The sequence below is a fragment of the Podarcis liolepis genome (assembly GCF_965112155.1).
Source record: "Podarcis liolepis genome assembly, chromosome: 16".
NCBI classification, from domain to species: Eukaryota; Metazoa; Chordata; class Lepidosauria; order Squamata; family Lacertidae; genus Podarcis; species Podarcis liolepis.
Genome location: NC_139567.1, coordinates 10,248,927 through 10,269,953, shown reverse-complemented (window position 1 = coordinate 10,269,953; position 21,027 = coordinate 10,248,927). Strand labels below are relative to the sequence as shown.

Sequence of the window (21,027 nt, the reverse complement as noted above, 5' to 3'; positions counted from 1 at the left end):
TGTTGCTGATTACAACATACCTAGCACGTTTCCGTTGAAGACAGAAGCAACCTAGGCCCTCATTCCACCCCAAAACAAAAAGTTTACTACTATATGCCACCACCGCAGCTAGAACCTTATTGGCAACAAAGGTGGAGAACAAGTACCGTATTTTTTGCTCCGTAGGGCACACCGGAGCATAGGGCGCACCTTGTTTTTAGGGGGGGAAATAAAGGGGGGAATTATCCCCCCCCCCCAGCCTCAAAGAGCAAAGAAGCCAAGACAGCCAGCGGGGTCCATCCCGCTGGCTGTCTTGGCTTCCTCTTTAGCCACACACAACCTCTCCAGCCGGGAGAGGCTGCGAGCGGCTTCGTTTTTAGCTGCGGGGCTGGGGCTGGGGCGGGGGAAGCCCGAGCTTCCCCGACCCCAGCCGCCATAACAGGTCCAGGAGGGGAGGCAAGATTGCGCAGCCTTGCCACCGCTCCCAGAGCTTGCGGGCTGGGGAAGCGCTCCGAAGGTTTGCGGATAGTTGCCTGAAGCCCAGGGAGCGCAGTGGGAGTTGGCACTGCGCTCCCCGGGCTTCAGGCTTCAGGCCTGCCTTCGCTCCATAGGATGCACACACATTTCCCCTTCATTTCTGGAGGGGGGAAAGTGCGTGCTATAGAGCGATAGAGCGAAAAATACGGTATAGTACCCACTAAGGAAGAATGGCAGTGTAAAATGTTTGAATATGCTGAACTGGCTGGTCTGACGAACAGGATAAGAGAAAACGAAGACAAGGAATATAAGGAGGAATGGATAATGTTTACTGACTATTTCAAGAACCAGCATAGACATAGTCCAGCAGGGTTAACCAGAGGAAACAAAGCTCAATCTGGCCAGCCTTAAACAACGAGTCAAGAGATCCTGGGATCGCCAGGACAGCGCATGCAAAAGTGAGTATAAATAGGAAACACGGGTAGTGGGTTGGGTTCTCAAACCACAGCAGCCAAAATTCTTTAACTCTTCCTTTCCTTCCTTCAGATCTAAACTTTCTCCCTCCCTTTTCCATCATCTAATTTTCACCACAGACCCGAATCGATCGGAGTTGCCCAGTTGTCTTGTGTGTCTCTTCCCCTTTAATTCTAGATGCTCACCTAATCCTTCGGTGGTCGTCCAGAGAAGGTTGTGTACTTCCCTCTGTACTGAAAACTATAAATCCCATGCGCAGCTGCACCCCTGCCATGGCGATCTTTGTTAGAGATGACCTGTGAACAGAGAAGGAAAGGGTACCAATTTCTTTTCCCCTTTTTGTGTTTCTGAGTTCTGATCTGACATTGCAAGTGTGCAAGCGTTCAGTAGGAACTCTGAATTCAGATTGTAAGAGGCAGGAAGGTTGCTGTGGGTTCCCGGGCAGAGATTAAGGAGTTTTCCTAGGTTCCCCTTTCAGAGATTGTCAGTTCAGTCATAGAAAATGGGTGCACCCCTGTCAAAAGAGACACGTCCTAGGACTCCCAGCGAGAAGGAAGCCCAATTGACGCTTACTTCCCGCCTGGACTCTGACAGACCCCTTCAATTTGTGTTTAAGAAACATTTTCCTGTGTTTAAATTGGCCTTGGGTAACATCCAGTGGCCGCCTATCTTAAATGTGCCATCTAAAAAATAATAATGCAATTTTGCTTCAAAAATTTAATCTAAGGAAGCCATGTTGGGCCTTATCAAACTTAAACAAGACAAAGATGAGAATGAGGTGTGCCAATGTTTGTTATTTGAGAGAGGCTCCAAAGGAGAGTCTTCTCCAAGCGGTAGAAAGAAAAGAGAGAAAATAAAAAATAAATCCTGTGTATGTGCCCCCCCTTCCCTAGACAACTAAAGAGGAAAGAAATTTCTAACTCTGAGTTTATGAGAGAGCTAGTCTGCAGCCGTGTTCTAGTCTACTTTGGAATGTGTTGTGAGGTTAGCCTAATGTTTCTGCTGCAACCAGCCTAGTTGAGCATAAATGCTCTCGCAAGCTAAAATGCAGTGTCGGTACAGTGGTACCTCAGGTTAAGTACTTAATTCGTTCCGGAGGTCCGTTCTTAACCTGAAACTGTTCTTAATCTGAAGCACCACTTTAGCTAATGGGGCCTCCTGCTGCCGCCGCGCCGCCGGAGCCCGATTTCTGTTCTCATCCTGAAGCAAAGTTCTTAACCTGAAGCACTATTTCTGGGTGAGCGGAGTCTGTAACCTGAAGCATATGTAACATGAAGTGTATGTAACCTGAGGTACCACTGTATTTCATTAAGCCTTAGGTAGGTCTCCTTTTGAGAGAAAAGTGTTGTTGTCCTGAGGAATTCTTGGAAGTTTTATGACTATATGACTATGAAAATATGGTGTTCCTTCTAAGAAAATTGTTATTAAAGGTAGAAGTATGCATGCTGTATTTGGTATGAAGTTGTAAGTGGGACAGGGGGAGGGGAGGGGGGCGAAATATGCTCTGTTCCTGTTTTTGAAAATGCATTTTTTTTTAATAAATAAAGGGCCAACCCTTTACTTTTGAACTGACCCCCTAGTTTGATCTCAGCAATTTGGTGATAATGTTAAGCTCAAAGCAATGCTGCTGATTACGACATACACACCACATTTATTACCCACCATTTATTACCCACATCCCACCAGCACATTTAAATTCTGAATTTAAAAACTACTAAAACCAATTAGAAAGGGACGACAGAGGACGAGATGGTTGGACAGTGTTCTCGAAGCTACAAACATGAGTCTGACCAAACTGCGGGAGGCAGTGGAAGACAGGAGTGCCTGGCATGCAATGGTCCATGGGGTCACGAAGAGTCGGACACGACTAAACGACTAAACGACAAAAACCAATTACAGCCACATGTACTTTGGCATGCATGCTAAAGAAAGGGCTTTTGCAAATAACAGTATCTTCCCCAGTGACACTGAGCTAGTTTGTGCAGCCAATGAGAAAAGGGCATGCAGAACACCACTCTTTATGGTGATGCTGTGTAATATAATAAAAACAAAAACTAGAGTGAATGTTTGGTCAGGGCCACTAGGTGGCACCATTTTCCGCACTGAAAAGCTTTTGCTATGATGCTATGATGACAAAAGGACACCATGTTGACATGATTATTTTCATTCAGAAGAAGCACCGATTTTGAGGGTTTCATTATACAGATCTGAGGAACTGTTTACAGGCACTCTGTCTCTTTATGGGGAGCCAAGCCAAAGCGTGTCTCAACATTTTGCTTCTAAACGTAAAGAATCATCTCTGGCTATTTTAGCTAACTCATTGCGAGGCTGAAAATGTCTTGTTCAGGGGTCTGCAACCTTTAAGACAAAAAGAGCCACTTGGACCCTTTTCCGAAGAAAAAAAAACTGGGAGCCGCAAAACCATTGCGACATTTAAAACAAATATAGACCTGCATGCGCGCCGCTGCCCTCCGATCTGGCAGTGGGCAGGAAGGTGACGTCGGGACGGTGCATGACTAACGCACGCACCGCCCCCATGCGACGTCACAGCCAGTACAGTGCCCACCACAGTGGGGAGTGTCGGGGCGCACAATGCGCCTCCTCCCCTCGCTAGTATCCGCCCCGGAGCCGCGGCAAAGGTGTAAAAGAGCCACATGCGGCTCCAGAGCCGCGGGTTGCAGACCCCTGGTCTTGTTCTATCCCCTCAGTGCTGCCATGTCAACGTGAACTTCTAAAGAAAACAAACCCATAAATGTCATTAGCTTATCTCATCACAAAACCTTTTGCAAAACACATGAATATAATCCATCGTCATGTTAAACTTTGTCTGTCTCTCCCATGTGTTTGTGTATGACATATTTGTGTATGTTTTTGTTTATAGTTAAGGATAATGCTTATTGAATCTGATGAAGTGTCCCTGGAAAATTACGCTACTATCCGATACAAAAAAGTGGGAGTAAGTCCAATTAGCTAATTGGCCCAATTTAAAGTGCTGCGGGAAGGGGGGCGGTTATTGTTTTGTTGTTTGGGTTTAATTGTTTACTTGTGTTTTATCTTGTATTTTATTCTGTAAACTGCGCTGAGACCTGTTAATAAAGGGCAGCATGTAAAATAAACAAACAAATAAATAATTGGAATCATTTTTCTGTTAGAAAAAGGGAGCAACCAAATAGCAACGGTTTTCTGTTGCCTTGAGAGTATGTGTTGTTCATTTGTTGTTCCAAGTTCCTTTGAATTGCTTTTATAAAACAAACAAACAACTAATCGTGATCAGGGGAATAAAGGAAAAGGAAGCTACTTTGGGGAGGGGGTTACACAAACCACAGCTATAATTAAACCTTTGCCATTCCAGTTATCATGGAGAACAGAATAAGGACTGAATTACTTACCTTCAATATAACAGCATTGCCCAGCAGTTCCACAAACACTAATTGCTTCCCCCCAGGAAGAAGAGAAGGAAGGAATGATAGAAAGAAAGGAATAGACACTTAATTCACAGAGGGAGGGTGGTGAGTTCAGCTGAGTTGAGCATAATAGGTGAACAAAAATTGTTGCATTGTGCCAGTTCTATTTAAGCATTACATAGGCATAAGGTATATAAGACCTATTTACTGGCAAGAAATTGCCACTTATCTACCATACTCAGCTCTGTTCCTGCTACTGGTGTTTTTTTTTTGTTTCTTTTAGCCAATTGGATTACAATATGCAAATGAGCAACAATGCCTGCTCACCGGCTGACCTAAGAGACATACCTCCTCCATTATGTTCCATCACAATTGCCAAGCAGCACCAAAAAATACCATACATAGGTCCAGCATACATACCACCCACCAAGGTAAACGACAGCTGTGAAGCTGTGGTCCTCCAGGTGTTGCTGGACTCCAAATACCATCAGCAGTAGCCAACATTGCCAATGATAAGGGATGATGGGAGTTGTAGTCCAAGAACACTGGAGGTTGTCAGGATGATGTCGGTGGCTCCCAGAGTCCTGGATAATGGCATTGTCCCGAGTGAATCTCCACCTCTCTGTCTCTCCCACTTCCTCATTCGTCTCTTCTATGGGTTCTGCTACGTGCCCTCTGTCTTTGAGTCCTTTGCTCTCCTACTTTCAAGGCTTGCCAGGTTCTAGGAGATCTGGAATGCTTTCTGTTATGTACTGAGCTGAATCCTAGAACAATAGGATCCAGAATGCAGCAGTCTGATTGGTCCGCAGGAGCCACCCAATCCATCTCCAGGTGGAAGTGAATCAGCGACCTGATTGGCCTGCAGGAGCAGCCAATCAAGCTCCTGGATGAAGTGAATCAGCAACCTGATTGGCCTGCAGGAGCAGCCAATCAAACTTTTGGAGGAAGTGACTCCGCAACCTGATTGGCCTACAGGAACAGCCAGTCAGGCTCCTGGACGAAGTGAATCAGCAACCTGATTGGCCTACAGGAACAGCCAATCAGGCTTTTGGAGGAGGTGACTCCGCAACCTGATTTTGCCTACAGGAGCAGCCCGGAGTAAGCCAATCACACGGGACCCTTGTGTAAATAATGTATATATAGCTAGACATTTGGGGGAAAGATTCATTCATTTCTACTATGAGCTGAATAAAGAGCATGAAATTCACACTCAACTCCAAGTATATTTCACTTTCTAAAGACACCGTGTCGGCCAGCTGCCACCCTCGTCCTGCCTCTTTCTCTCCCATTATTTCCCAACTTTTTGCCTCATCTGCCTCTGAGCTGTGACCTCCCTCAAACCACTGTTGTAAATCTATACTGTCTTCCTCTTCCTCCTCCCTGGGTGGGTCAGGATGGGGAGGCACTTTCCGCCATTCCTCTTCTCTGGCCAGTCCCTGACACCCTGCAACGTTTGGTGGCAAAAACCCCCACATTTTACGGCGCCCGACAAAATTAGCCCTCGGTGTCCTAACCTGAAGAGTCACGGTTTCGCCAAAAACTCAATGTCGTCCAATTCACGCCGGCAAACGCCCCCTCCAAAATGGAACAGAGCTATATGAATAAAGGAGGTGGGTCACAAAAATATTGACCATTAAAGGCCAATATAAAGAGGTACGTCTCCAGCATATAGCGAAAAGGTGTACAGTGGTACCTCGGGTTAAGTACTTAATTCTTTCTGGAGGTCCATTCTTAACCTGAAATTGTTCTTAACCTGAAGCACTACTTTAGCTAATGGGGCTTCCTGCTGCTGCTGCTGCTGCTGCTGCGCCGCCGGAGCACGATTTCTGTTCTCATCCTGAAGCAAAGTTCTTAACCTGAGGTAATCTTTCTGGGTTAGCGGAGTCTGTAACCTGAAGCGTATGTAACCTGAGGTACCACTGTACAATGAAGATGCTTGATACATCTTTATGGGGAGGAAGTTCCACAATTTAGAGGCTCCTACAGGAAAATGTCTTCTTCTGGCCCACCATTCTCCAAACTTCTGAGCTTGGCGGAATTACCAAAGGAGCCCCATCTGCAAATCCTGATGCCTGAGAAGGCCTACAGGGTGTGATTAAACAACTGGATGAACCACGAATGCTGTGCATAAACCCATACAGGTAAAGCACATTGAAAACACAACACTTTCCCACCAAACCATCCTCACAACTCTATTTTCCTCCTCACAGAGCTACAATTCTCAACACCCTTAACAAACTACAGACCCCACAATACTTTTTTTTGTGTGTGGGGGGGGGGTGCTTTAAATATAGTGTGTGTACGTTGCCTCAGCTTTAGTATCTCATTTATGTAACTCATGCCCCAACCAAGTCCAACGGGAAACCTTATTTATTTATTTATTTATTTATTTATTGCGCTGCCACATGAAAAATTGCTTTTAATTGCCCAGGCCTTCTAATACTGTATATGTGGGTGGTCTTTTCTTTAAACCCAAATTTAAAACAAATACTTTTAAAGATCTTGATTGTATTGCTCCTTGAACCTGTTGTGATTATCTTCTTGTTTATTGATTGATATCACTTTTATTGCTTCCATTGGCTTTACCTAAGCCGCTGTGGGAGCCAACTCCACCATTAGGCTAAAGCAGGGGTCTGCAACCTTTAAGACAAAAAGAGCCACTTCGACCCGTTTCCAAAGGAAAAAAAACTGGGAGCCGCAAAACCATTGCAACATTTAAAACAAATATAACACTGCATATATTGTTTCTTACCTTAATGTCCGATCTGACAGCGGGCGGGAAGGTGACGTCGGGACGGTGCGTGACTAACGCACACCACCCCCATGCGATGTCACAGCCAGTACAGCGCCCGCCACAGTGGGGAGTGTCGGGGCGCACAATGCGCCTCCTCCCCTCGCTAGTATCCGCTCCGGAGCCGCGGCAAAGGTGTAAAAGAGCCACATGCGGCTCTGGAGCCGCGGGTTGCAGACCCCTGGGCTAAAGTAAGAGAGCTGTCTTAGGTGGGATCATTGCCTAAAGGCAGCGAATTGATAGGCATTTCTAATTATTGATTTTTTACTCGCAGGGAGAGGCACTTGTAGCATCCTTTCTTGTCTCAGGTGCCAGATTCAGTTGGCCAACCTTAGATACCATGAATCATATCTTGGGGGAAGCACACCATTTACTGTTCTGCCTCAAGCCATAAAGAGGCAGTGTGTTGTAGTGGTTAGAGTGTTGGACGAGGACCCGAGAGACCAGGATTCAAATCTGCAGTCAGACAGGAAGCTCATGGGGTGACCTTATCAGGCATGGCCAAATTTGGCCCTACAGCTGTTTGGGGACAACAACTCCCATCATCCCTAGCTAACAGGACCAGCGGTCAGGGATGATGGGAATTGTAGTCCCAAAACAGCTGGAGGGCCGAGTCTGGCCATGCCTGCCTTATCTGATCTCTTAGTCTCACCTGCCTCACTGGGTTGTTGTGAAGATAGAAAGGGGAGAGAACTATGTATGCTATCTTGAGCTCCAGGGAAGAGTCTATAAATGCAATTGACTGATTGACTGATTGTCTTGGGCTGGCCTTTGCTTTCTTGGCTGAAGAGCAAGGTAAACATAAAAAGGTAAAGGGACCCCTGACCATTAGGTCCAGTCGTGACCGACTCTGGAGTTGCGGCGCTCATCTTGCTTTACTGGCCGAGGGAGCCGGCGTACAGCTTCCGGGTCATGTGGCCAGCATGGCTAAGCCGCTTCTGGCCAACCAGAGCAGCACACGGAAACGCCGTTTACCTTCCCGCCAGAGTGGTACCTATTTATCTACTTGCACTTTGACGTGCTTTTGAACTGCTAGGTTGGCAGGAGCAGGGACCGAGCAACGGGAGCTCACTCAGTTGCGGGGATTCGAACCGCTGACCTTCTGATCGGCAAGTCCTAGGCTCTGTGGTTTAACCCACAGCGCCACCTGCGTCCCATATCTAAACATATATGTATATAACATATATCTAAACATATATATCTAAACATATATAAGGTAAACATATCTAAAGCAAAAAATAAATCCTGCCACTGCCTTGAACTCACCAGGTGAGTTCAACCTCCCTCCCCTCTTCCTTATTTTCAGTATGGGGACAAAAAGATTCACTACCTTTTAAGGATCACTGCAGTGGTGATCCCAAACCTTGAGCAGGGATTTATTAGGACCAGCCGCAGCTCCCGAATACCCATAGCCAGAAGCAGCCAGGCTGGACGTTAAAGCGAGACAAAGGTGCAGAATCCCCAAAGTCTGTCATTGGGAACAGTCTTAAAAATGGAGTGTGTGAGATGAGTTCTGTAGACTAATAAAGGAAAATATTATCCTCTGCTGTGAGGTGTCAGGCTGCACTGAGGACTACTGGGGCAAAGCAGCAATGAGGACCTTACCCCCATTGTTATAATTCATTTATTCTGCAAATGTAAAACCTAGCAGTTGGTACTCTCAGGTCTGTCTCAGCCAACTTGAAACACACCTTTTCCCTTGTGAGTCAGAAAACAGAAGGTGAAAAACATGGTACTCTTTAGTAGGTCAAGAGTGAGAGAATGCAAAGCAAGTTAAATAATCTGAAGGAAGTTAAATACTGTAATCCGAAGGCTAGGCCCAAAGCCGAACGTTTTGTGGTTGCCCGAGGGTGGACAGAGAATCATCGGAGGACAGCCAGAACATAAAAACAGTTGCCTTAATATTATTATGAAGTTATTTACATGTATTATATATTAACAAAACAAAGTGTAGTATTATAAAAAAAAAATTAAATGCCTGGTGCTTGTCAGTTATCCAATGTCTGTGGATCTGTGAGTGAATTTACACCTTAGTAGGCAGTTCAGAAGAATTCTGCCTGTGCACTATTTCTCTTCCCACGTATAAGAGGAATAGCTTTAAAAAAGGAAAAGAAAATGTAACATTCAAGGGAAAGGCTTAGAATGCCTTTAAAGGGGGCAAGGCCCTCCTCACCAGCCCCCAAGCTCAATCTGTGGGGCCCGAAGAAGCTACTACAAATGCTAATTTTTGGATTGCCAATTTGCCACCTTTGTTAGGTTTCTACCAGGAAATGCACGGGATTGAATCTGGGACTGTCTGCTTTCACAGCGTGCGTTCAGATATTCAAAGTTGAGCAGTAAATTGAAGATTACGCATCAGCAGTCCATGGCTGTGAACAAGCAGGGTATAAGAGACAGCATATGCATTATTTGGGTTGGGGAAGGGCCATAGTTTATTGGTAGAGTAACTGCTTTGCACACAGAAGGTATGGGAGAGAAACCTCCCACCCCCACCTGAAATCCCAGAGAGCTGCTGCCAGTCAGTGTAGACTATATTAAGCTAGATCAAACCATGGTCTGACTTAGAATAGGGCAACTTCTCCCATTTAAAGTACAGTATTCTGCCAGCATTTCAGAGCTTTTTCCACCAATGCATTTTTCACGATGGTGATGTCCACTTTTGTATTGAAGCTTCTGCCAAATCTTACAGAAACCTCAGCTTTTGGATCATTAGTAAAGGGTCAAGGTAAAGGGACCCCTGACCATTAGGTCCAGTCGTGGCCGACTCTGGGGTTGCGGTGCTCATCTCGCTTTATTGGCCGAAGGAGCCGGTGTACAGCTTCCAGGTCATGTGGCCAGCATGACTAAGCCGCTTCTGGCGAACCAGAGCAGCGCACGGAAACGCCGTTTACCTTCCCGCCGGAGAAGTACCTATTTATCTACTTGCACTGGCGTGCTTTCAAACTGCTAGGTTGGCAGGAGCAGGGACCGAGCAATGGGAGCTCACCCCGTCGTGGGGATTCAAACCGCCGACCTTCTGATTGGCAAGTCCTAGGCTCTGTGGTTTAACCCACAGCGCCACCAGCGTCCACTTTTGTATTGAAGCTTCTGCCAAATCTTACAGAAACCTCGGCTTTTGGATCATCTGTATATGACTTCACCTTAAATCTAAGAACTAGCAGGAGGGGAATTTAAATCTAAGTTGAACTGTACTGAAGACTCTCCCCCAAAAATGAGACTTTCAATTTTATTGGCCGATGGTAGACGTCTCTACCATGCGATGTGACAGCTTTAAGCGGGCAAGCTAATGGGCAAATTCTAGCCATTGCTACTGATCATGATGGTTATATACCATCTCTAGAATTGGAAGCTGTGAACCTCTGGATACCAGTTGCTAGGGAACAGCACTAGGACAGGATTATTGCCCCCTGGGTCACACTTGACAGCTTCCCAAGAAGAATGTGGTCGGCTCCTGTGCATATCAGAGTGATGCAACTAGATAGATCTCTTGCCTGATCCAGTGGAGCTATTTGTATGTACAGTGGTACCTCAGTTCTCAAACGTATTCTGTTCCGGAAGTCTGTTCCAAGACCAAAGTGTTCCAAAACCAAGGCGTACTTTCCCATAGAAAGTAATGCAAAATGGATTAATCTGTTCCAGACTTTTAAAAACAACCCCTAAAAGAGAAATTTAACATGAATTTTACTACCTAACGAGACCACTGATCCATAAAATGAAACCTATAAACAATGCACTCCAGTCACACAATCAATCAATAAGTAACTGAACTGGGTTCCACACAGTCACAAAAAGAAAACAAGAAGAGTCGCAAAAACAGAAACTCAAAATAGATAGCAAAAACAGACAAACCTCAGCATAACACCTACAGTGGTACCTCGGGTTAAGTACTTAATTCGTTCCGGAGGCCCATTCTTAACCTGAAACTGTTCTTAACCTGAAGCACCGCTTTAGCTAATGGGGTCTCCCGCTGCCGCCACGCCGCCGGAGCCCGATTTCTGTTCTCATCCTGAAGCAAAGTACTTAACCCGAGGTACTATTTCTGGGTTAGCGGAGTCTGTAAACTGAAGCGTATGTAACCTGAAGCACATGTAACCTGAGGTACCACTGTACTCAGAAATATGTTCCACTAAAAAAAAAGATAAAAGAAGTAAGTTCCACTGTGTTGCTTACATCTGACAGCCTTGCTCTGTTAAATTGCAATCTTGGGCACATTCTTTGGGGGGCGGGAATCCATATCCATGTACAGTGGTACCTCGGGTTAAGAACTTAATTCGTTCTGGAGGTCTTTTCTTAACCTGAAACTGTTCCTAACCTGAGGTACCACTTTAGCTAATGGGGCCTCCAGCTGCTGCTGTGCTGCCAGAGCACGATTTCTGTTCTCATCCTGAAGCAAAGTTCTTAACCCGAGGTACTATTTCTGGGTTAGCGGAGTCTGTAACCTGAAGCATCTGTAACCTGAAGCGTCTGTAACCCGAGGTACCACTGTAATGGGGAGGAGGAACCTATGTCCCCCTCTACATCTGGTTGGACTCCAGTTGCCATCAGCTCCGGTCAGCAACGCCATTTGCCAGGTTTCCCCCCTCCCTTCCTTCCACAAAGCTTGAGCAGGTGGCGGGGAGTTTTCCCGACAGTTCCGAGGAAAGCTTGAGAAACCCCCCGCAGAAATTCCCGTTTCACCTCCCGAACTCCAGAAATTCCGGGGGCTCGTCTTGCAGTAGCCAAGATCGGCCACGGAGGGGCGCTATTTTGCAGCACAAATTCAAACCTGGGAGTTGCCGCCCAGAAAGGGAAACCACCCGAGATGCGGGGGGGGGGGGGGCGGAATCTCAATCTCTCTCTCTCTCTCTCTCTCCCCGGACTGGAAAGCAGGGAGGAGGGAGCGGTAGATTTCCACTAGCGCGGACAGGGCTGGGCAACTCTTTCTCGACCCCGCCCGCCCACGGAGCTGGGTGAGTCATCTGCACCGTCTCTCTGCCTCTCTCGCTGGGGGGCTTTTCCCGGCTGCTGCAAGAAGGAGCCTGTCGGGTTGCTGCAAATCGGCTTGCTTTTCTCCTTGTGCTGCAGAATCCCTTCCCTCCTGCTGCCCTTCCCGTCCAGTTTTGCAGCCAGGAGGAGGAGAGCACACACTGCCTCCCCGCGATCTTCTCTGCTGGAAATGCACGCGCGCCGTGTGGATGCATCCAGGCGCTGCCGTGTTGGGACTGTTTATTTGCTTTTAATAAAATTAAAATAGGATAGGCTGCGGACCGCCCATGTAGGCATCGCCGTGTTGCATTGCAGCAATTTGCACGGCAGGCGCAAGATTGGGAGTTGCTACTCCGAGGTGCAGCTTCGGAGAGCGAGAACACGTCGTGCAACGAGACGTTATAAAGTCCTAGTCCTCATTGAGGTGGCAGAGCCGGGTTTGAGTTTCCGTCCATATCAGAAGCGGGGGCTTAGCGGACGGAAGGCTCCTCTATGCCAAATACATTTTCCTGCACGCAGGAGACTGGTATCCTAGAGGAAAGGGCCCCGATCCAGCGTTATCTCTGCAATATTAAGCTCTCCAAGCCTTTTTCGTTTTGCATGGAGAGGCAGGTCACTATGGAAAGCCTCCAACGGCAGCCCACAGTGTTACGCTTCGACTCCGGAGTCTTTTAAGGGTTTGGGTGCCAGGCACCACCCACGAAATCCCCAGTGTTTTGCTTTAAAAAATAAAAACCTGCCTGCTTTCTTTTGGAGAAAAAAAAAGCTGCCTTTCTGCTTCAAGGGACTTAAAAGCAGATCTCGCTTCGGTTGTGGAACGCCCTCCCATCAGATGTCAAGGAAATAAACAACTATCTGACTTTTAGAAGACATCTGAAGGCAGCCCTGTTTAGGGAAGTTTTTAATAATGACTGTTTTAAGGTATTTTTAATATTTTGTTGGAAGCCGCCCAGAGTGGCTGTGGAAACCCAGCCAGATGGGCGAGGTATAAATAAATAAAATAATAGATTTTTAGAGAAATGGACACTATGTTCCCCTTTTCTGAAAGCGCATGCTCTTGGGGTCTGTGACTCTCCCGCTCCCATCAGCCCCTGCCAGTGGTTAGAAGTGGTGGAATTTACAGTCCTGACATCTGTCGGTGCCCTGGTTCCCAGTCCCTGAATGACTGAGCCAGTCTTCTTGGCAAGGTGCTCAGACACCAAATACTGCAGCTGTCTGAGAATTACAGACATAGCAAAATAGAGGAGGGCATTCCTCAAGTTTGATCGTTGCACCAGGGTATGAAGTCCAGAGATAGCTTCCTGCTAGCAAAGCATTTGGCCCAGGCACGCAGCTACTTTCTTGGATCCCTTCCAAATGGTGTTCTGTAAAGTAACCAGAAGGTATTTCCTGCACTATGACTAGGAAAGAGCAAAAGCAGCGCCACTACATGGTGTGAAGCTTTACCTTTTGCTGATATAAACCGTAATTGTTTACAGGGAATGATAAGACTCTCGGCGCTCTGTGAAGGAAGTCTTTAAAGCAGTGGCACCCATCTGGACGGGACTTTGGGGAAGAAGCCCCGAAACCCTTGGATTGGAGCGTGACTGTTATGCCACAAAGCCATGTGGTGTTATCACTGGTGCATAATAGGCATGGAATTAAAAATGAGAAGTCATGTGATGCATATGTGCCTTCAACCATTTATTTCATTGCTTGTTTTCATTAGATTACCGCAAATGGGATCCAGTTATTTTCTTCCTCTGTTCTGTGCCTGTGTCCTTAACACTGTTGGAGGATGTGATTCTAGAACATGCTTCTGGCCGTGAATAGTAAAGACAAAAGCAAAAGGCAGAACGGAGTAAAGTCTTACCAGCTGAGATTGCAGCATTTGCAGTCTCAAGGGGGAATGCAGTAATAGGGTGGCCTCCAAATCAGAAATGCAAAATGTTTTCTATGCTGTTTAATAATTTCCCAGTTGTTTTTTAAACTTCCTTTGGGAATCTGGTAACTCTTGCTAGAAATCCTTGGCAAAATTTCTATCCTGCAGCAAACTGTGTGGCTATATGAGACTTAAAGATGGTTTTCAGTGGCTACATTATGATAGGTGCTTAAATTTCTCGTTCAAAAAGATGCTAGAACCTGAAATAAAAACCTAATTTCTCCTCCTGTAGTGCTCTTTCTCTGCATAACATCCAGAGCTACATCTGCAAACCTGGGAGGGAGGGGGAGGAGGAAGGAATATCAGCAAATGATGATGTAACCCACAGCAGCAGCAGCTTCCTTTTCCTATGTCCTCCCTTTCGTTTTTTCAGCAGGCAGGATAGGAATCTCCATGTTGTATATAATGGCTGTGAAACCTTCCAATGGCCTCAGAGTGAAATTGGTGGTGGTGGGGCACAGAATTGCAGACATGAATGTTCAGGTTCAGGTTCCCACTCATGCCCCTTTTTTTCATTTGCAAAAGCCGTTATTCTACTGCAATTTTGGTTTCATGGTGAACTGATCCCTTTCCTTGAAGTCATATGCACACAACCCTGCTGAAAAATTAGTTCTGAGCCAGGCATTACTAGACACAAATCTTGTAAATTATATGCAGTTAATGCTTCTTTTTTGAATTAAGAACACTGCAGAAGACCAACAAAACCAGACAGATCAACAGGCAGATTAAACAAACAAGCTCATACCAATCAGATGGTAGAAAATTTATGCTCCTATCTAATCCAATTATGATATTAACATACTGGGGGCATTGAGAGTTGTAATATCCCATCCGAGTAAATCAGATTATAAATTGGATGTTATACTAGCAAGGGGAGTGCCTTTTTTCTCTAGTGAATGTGAAAATAGCATCAAGTGACTGAATCCCAGATGCATACAGTAAGTTTAGGACTTCATCCCTTCAACATTGTTCTAAATATTGCAGAGACACCAGTTGGATAATATGAACTCCAACCTTTAAATTTAAGAATTGCCCCAAGCAGGCTTATTCTATGTAAACCTTTTATTTTCCATTAAGGGCTCTGGCAGGGTCTTAGAGTCCCTCCTTCTCAAAGCCTAGTTAGCACTTTCCCAGCCCTGCTGGAGGGGACTTAGGATAAAATGAGGGAACCATGTATGTCACCTTAACCTCCTTGGAAGAAATGGTGGAGTATGTTACACATCCGAAATATTCCTAGCCCTGAAGTAACCTGTTTCAAACACCTTGTCCTATATAGAACTAAAGTTTTTAATTCAGTAATGTTGAGCTAACTAGTTATCAACGAGCCCTTGGTAGATTAGAAATGTTTAAACATCATGCTGTTCTCTTGAGCCTTTCAGCATACACATGTCCTGCCCAATGTTTAGTCATGTTTGCAGTCATTTGAGGTTCCCAGTAGTGCCAGTTACTCACCCAAATATTTTTTTAACAAGGTATTGACAAAGATGGTAATCTCAGCAGTAGGCAAATAAGACATCAGTAACCCAGTCCTGTGATATATGTTGGCAGCTGCTATGAAACCTATGTAGATACTATTCATATGCACTCAGAATGCTGCCACAAAGCTGTTCAGGTTCCAAAGTCTATTCTGCCCATTAGCCTGCAGCCTCTCAAATGAACTATTCAATTTGCTATCTCCAAGCAACATTGCATGCTTGGAATGTGATTTCCTAGTAGCAATAGGCATTGTTTAACCCTAAATTGTTAAGGAGCCCAGTTGACATAGAATACACATTGTATTGCTTGCTCCATCCTAGACTCCTTTCATCATCATCCTGAACAGGATCAAGTCACCCACAAAATGAGTGAGCCCCACCAAACAGCATGCTTCTTAAGTGAATGGTACTGTCATTTTCCATAAAGGGTTTTAGTGGCATCAAGACTAAATGCCAATGAAACAGCTGAACATAAAAGACAGTAATACATGCAACATTAGTTTTAGTTGATCCTGTAAGTGCATCCACAGATTGTAACTTATCTTGCAAATATAGCAATCATCCAGCAATACTTTTGTGATTTACTTGCTAAGGGACACAGCCAGTGTTTAGTTCATATCAAATATACCAATGTTGTAATGTTTCTGGCATCAGTTAGTATCACTGAGCGGAGACCAGTTTAGAAGATGAAAATTAGCTTGCTGATCTAAAAAATTGGAAGAAATTGTGTAAGTGGATACTTGCCCAAGTAAATGTGTATTAGTTGGGACATTTGGATGTCTTTCCCCCCTTTAAGCAGTATAACAAGAGATTTATAGAGCAAATGCCTCAACATTTTCAGCTTAATGCCTTTCAAACAAGGCCTTAGAATTACCAGCTTTTATTCTTGAACTAGGCAGCACTATTTGGATCTTACGGCTTCCCTCTCATAGGATCACACACTTTAGTATATCTCAAACTATGTTCAAACAGTAACTTAGTTAACTCAGAGGCCCCAACTTCTATCAGCCTCAGTCAGCAGAGTATATAGTCTGCTAGGGTGATCACTATGGGGAAGAACAAGTTCTCCATCCCCAAAGAATAGAAGAAAGGTTACACAGACAGGCTTAATATTGCCCAACACCTAAGCCACCCCAAGGTTTGACAATGTTTTTAGGATTAGGACCTATCTGATCAGATTATAACATGCAAGGCTTTGCCTTGGGGGAGAAAACAACGAACTAGCATGTGGTTTAACTCGTTTTATTTCACTTTGCAAACAAAGTTGTCTTCAGTCCAGCTGGACTTGTGAGGGAGCAGAAATTGAAACCCAATAGAAAAGCAGCAGTAAGTCAGGAGCACAAGGATTACAGGGGACTAACCCCAGCTACAGAAGGAATGGTTGATTGTTAAGACAAAGGAATTTTATGACAGCTGCCCACAGTCAGAGATGGTGATCTTCTTGCTTGTCTTGCCGTTCCTTGACCCAAAGCGCTCCATTGCTTCCACAATATTCATTCCATCTTTGACTTTGCCAAAGACCACATGTTTCCCATCCAACCTAAGGAAATAAATTGGTTAGAACAATTTAGAATGCTTTTGTGATTTTTGTTATTTCATAAAGCTGTTCCAAATACATTTAAGGCTACCATCCTGTCAACATTCAGAAGATTTTAGGGGACAGGCAGCAGGCAATAACTATGCTAGCCAAGAAATTATGCTTGGCTATTATGTTTGGTGTAACTTTAGACAAAGCACAACCTTCTACGTCAGGCTCAGGGTATTCTATTCCATTTGAACTAATGCCCAAGTTCACTGCTGAGAGTCTCAAACAAAGTACTCACCAGTCAGTTTTGGCAGTGCAGATGAAGAACTGAGACCCATTTGTATTGGGACCAGCATTTGCCATAGACAAGATGCCAGCACCTGTGTGCTTGAGGACGAAGTTCTCATCAGCAAACTTCTCACCGTAAATTGATTTACCACCTGTTCCATTATGACGAGTAAAGTCACCACCCTATAGAAAAACAATATACACATGTAGCTGAAACCTGACACTGGATGATATATATATATATGGATTCAGGACAAAAGAGCAATTATGCAAGCAGAAAAGGTCAAAGTCTAGGGACCAGACTATCATAAATCGTAAAACATGACAAGGCAGGACCGCAATGCTTTTTATATGAATGAATCTCATCAACAGTGCAATTCAAATACTGAAAGACTAAAATCATAACTGCTACATACCTGGCACATGAACCCAGGAATGATTCTGTGGAAGCAGGACCCCTTGTAACCAAAACCTTTCTCCCCAGTGCTCAAGGCACGGAAATTCTCTGAAATCAGAGGCAGACATTTGTAAGAACAGCCTTCCACATTTGCTTAGATCCTTGAAAAATTACTTCCAACAAACATGCCTGGAGATGAAGGCACTTCAAATGTACAAACCTGCTGTCTTTGGAACCTTGTCTGCATATAGCTGTGGGACAAAAACAGAAGTCAATTAATGACAGTTTGAATAGACACATTTTTACTTAACTCCCTTAATTTTCCCAGTCTCATCGATCCTTCTTGCTGTATTGCTTTACCAAGAGAACCACTGCCTTTAAAAATATTTAACATGGGTGGTTATGGCGTATAACAATCATTCAAGCTATCCTGTTAACCATTTGTAGTTATCAGTGCCATTAATTCTAGCAACATGCGCCAAAATATATGTATTGCAAGGGATGCTATAAATTGAAAACATCCTATTCTGCAAATCAAAACTGACTGTTGACTCATTTATCGAACTGAACTCTGCAGGAATGATACAAGGCAGAAGCTAATTGATAGGATCAAGGCACATTAGACTGATACAGCATGCTTATGCCTTAGATTGAAGAGCACTCTAGAGGGAGCTCTGACAAACCAGAATCCTTCTAGTCTTCTAATAAAAATGGTCGACTTAACTACCATCTACTGCTAAATATTGAGGCCAGTTGCAATCAGGCAAAAACGATTTACTGTCTACTCGCCATATTCATTACCACCAGTTAAAAGTGTAATCATAACAAATCTACTTTACATACAACTGCATTTTGTTTTGGCACAACTTTAGCTAGTGAACAAAAGACATCCAACAAGGCAGAATTTTCATAATTTGGAAAAGGCAGAAAATGTTCCACCCACTTCCCAAATCAAATCGGCATACTGTCCATTTATTCTTTGCTGCAGTGACAGGACTCACGCCAGGTACAAATTAGCTGGACAACACTAGCGTGCACCGTGCTCAATCTGGCTCTAGCACCATTCGCGTACGGGGTAAAACTTGCAACAGCCACCTCCATGGTGCAATCATTTGTCGCACTTTGAAACCCCGCACTGAAATTTAACCCGCTTATTTCCCCCCGCACAAAGCAGAAACGATCCATCAAAACGTTACAAGGAACCTTTCATAGCCATCCCTAACCTCTGCGGTGGGCTTGGATGAGTGAAGATTTTCTTGCTAAAATCGCGGGTCAAGGAAAACAAAGCTACACTCGCAGCTTTTCGGTGCACAAATCTCCTTGCTCCACGCAAGGCATTACCGTGAAGAAAAGGAGCAGGAAACCCAGCTAAGGAAATATGCACGGGAGACCGCAGCCCGCCATTTGGCGCTTTTGCTAGCAAGGAAAACCTGATCGGGAGCGAGGGGAACAGAAAGCCCGAGAATCCAGGCCTTGCCTATACCTCCCTTCATGCGATCTAAAAAGGGGCTCGCCGGACAGCACTTGCATTATAATTTTTTGGGGGAGGGGCCGTTAGAGACGCCCGTAAGGCAATCCTTAAGCCTCGTTTCACTAAAAAAAAATGCCCTGAAAACTACCAAGGAAAATAATCCAAACATGGAGGCTAGCCCCCGCCTGCCGCCCCCGGCCTTCCTCCCATCTCTGCAGAAAAAGGCGTGGGGAGAATGGGCAGCGTCAGGGGCGAGGCGCGAAGAGCCTCGCCGGCGGCGACAACAGCCAAGGGCCTTGCAGGCGGCGTTAGCAGACCGTCCCTTCCCCGCGCAGGGAAGAGCGAGAAAGGCGCGGCGGCGGCGGCGAGGGAAACAAAGGCGGCGGCAGCCAGCGACCGCTTCCCCCAGGGCAGGCTGCGCAGGCCACGTGGAGGAGGCGACGCCCGTCCGCGCGCGCCCACTTCCCTTCCTCTGTTGCCGTCCCCCCCCCCAGGCCGCCCGGGTGCGCGCGCAGCCCCTCTCGCGCCGCAGTGAGGCGATGGCGCCCCCTCCCCCCGCAACCGGCGCCCGTTGCTCCTAACCGCCCCCACCCTCCCCCCGTGCACACACACACCAGTCCCAAAATGGCCCCGAACTCCCTTCCCCGGCAGGAAATGGCGGCGGAGCCGAGTCCTCCTCAGGCGCGCCCCTCTCTCCGCGCTCCAGCCTTAACGGCTCTCTTCGTACCTCGAAGGTGACGCGCCCCAAGGGCTCGCCGTCGGCGCTGACGTCGAAAAACACGACCGGGTTGGCCATGATGGCGGGAATGAGTCGAATAAAGGAAGGGGGTAGCTTAAAAAAAAAAGGAAAAAAACCGGCGGCGGCGGTAACAGGCAGCACCAGCGTCAAGCCCTCTCCACACAGTAAGGAGCGCGGCACAGCAGAAAGAACGGCGGCCGCTCGCAGGGCTTATATAGCCGGCGGACCCCCGCCCCCGCCTTTCCTCACGCGACTTTCGGCCAATCGCAACGAGGAGAGTTTCCAGATTGAAAGGGGCGCGGGGCCAGTCAGAGCTCTCGGTTCGGGGCGAGGGTGGGTGCTCGGGTGTTCCGCGCCTCTAAGTAAGGGCGTGGTCTCCGCGAGAGGCGGGAACAGAAGAAAGGTATGGGGGAGGGTTGTTTCTCCCCCCCCTCCTTTTCTGAGCATGCGCGCTGTTGACTCGCACTGGGTAATGCTAAGGTTGTCTGTTTGGAAGGAAGGAAGGGGTGGGGGATGGGGACGGGGCCTGCCGGTCCCCCCCACCCGTCCCGCGCTTTTTAGTGCTGAGGAAGGAAACGGCTGTGGAAGCTCTGCAGGCCGCAGGCCCGTCTCCTCGGAAGCAAGCCTCTCGGGCTCCGAGGCGGCTTCGTCGCCCAGGAGCAGGGCTTGAATGGCAGCCGTGTGGCGGGATGTGGCCGCGCAGGGAGCCGAGGCACGAGGGCGGGGGCCGAATCCAGGATGCAGAAATGTTGGGTGACTTGCCTTGTGATGGCTGCTTGAACTCGGATAAGGAGGAACCAGCGGGGAAGGAACCGAGAGGGCTGTGATCTGGTCCGGCCTTGGAAACGAAAATGGCTGTGTAAACGCACTAGCAGCAAACCAGTGATAAGTTTGGTTTATTTATTCATTTTTCAAGATCCAGGCTAACGTGTTTTTTTAAAACTCACTCGACCCACCTCAGAGTTCTGGTCGACATGGAAAGCTTGCACACTGTTTTGCAACATCTGGAGGGGCCCTAACGCAGCTGTTTGACCAGCTCTGGATTTTGGAAGGCCTCCACCTTTTTATTATGACGCTTGGATCTTTCCTCCAAGGTGCTTATGGGGACCATAAACGGCCCT

At 46.4% G+C, this 21,027-nt stretch overlaps 1 protein-coding gene and 2 long non-coding RNA genes across 3 annotated transcripts; 1 reads left to right on the top strand and 2 right to left on the bottom strand.

Annotated features, from left to right (window-relative positions):
* Positions 1-790: 790 nt before the first annotated feature.
* On the bottom strand, positions 791-4,701 carry LOC310695830. Its single transcript, XR_014520249.1, has 2 exons — positions 4,320-4,701; positions 791-1,226 (listed from the first exon to the last, which is right to left on the bottom strand). It is a non-coding gene; the product is annotated as an uncharacterized lncRNA (long non-coding RNA).
* Positions 4,702-11,924: 7,223 nt separating this feature from the next.
* Positions 11,925-14,237, top strand: LOC310695869. Its single transcript, XR_014520314.1, has 2 exons — positions 11,925-12,074; positions 13,569-14,237. It is a non-coding gene; the product is annotated as an uncharacterized lncRNA (long non-coding RNA).
* Positions 14,238-16,712: 2,475 nt separating this feature from the next.
* PPIA (peptidylprolyl isomerase A) lies at positions 16,713-20,137 on the bottom strand. The gene is made up of 5 exons (XM_083480813.1): positions 19,895-20,137; positions 17,917-17,947; positions 17,716-17,804; positions 17,310-17,482; positions 16,713-17,026 (listed from the first exon to the last, which is right to left on the bottom strand). The coding sequence occupies exons 1-5, from the start codon at positions 19,961-19,963 to the stop codon at positions 16,891-16,893; spliced, it is 498 nt and encodes a 165-aa protein (XP_083336939.1). The 5' UTR covers positions 19,964-20,137; the 3' UTR covers positions 16,713-16,890.
* Positions 20,138-21,027: the final 890 nt, after the last annotated feature.

Bases quoted from the DNA above. Each gene is read 5' to 3' on its own strand.
- PPIA (XM_083480813.1), bottom strand. From the start codon at position 19,963: ATGGCCAACCCGGTCGTGTTTTTCGACGTCAGCGCCGACGGCGAGCCC. The intron at 17,805-17,916 runs GTTTGTACATTT...CTCTGATTTCAG, and splicing joins CAAGGTTCCAAAGACAGCAG to AGAATTTCCGTGCCTTGAGC. The intron at 17,027-17,309 runs GTGAGTACTTTG...TTATTTCCTTAG, and splicing joins TGCACTGCCAAAACTGACTG to GTTGGATGGGAAACATGTGG.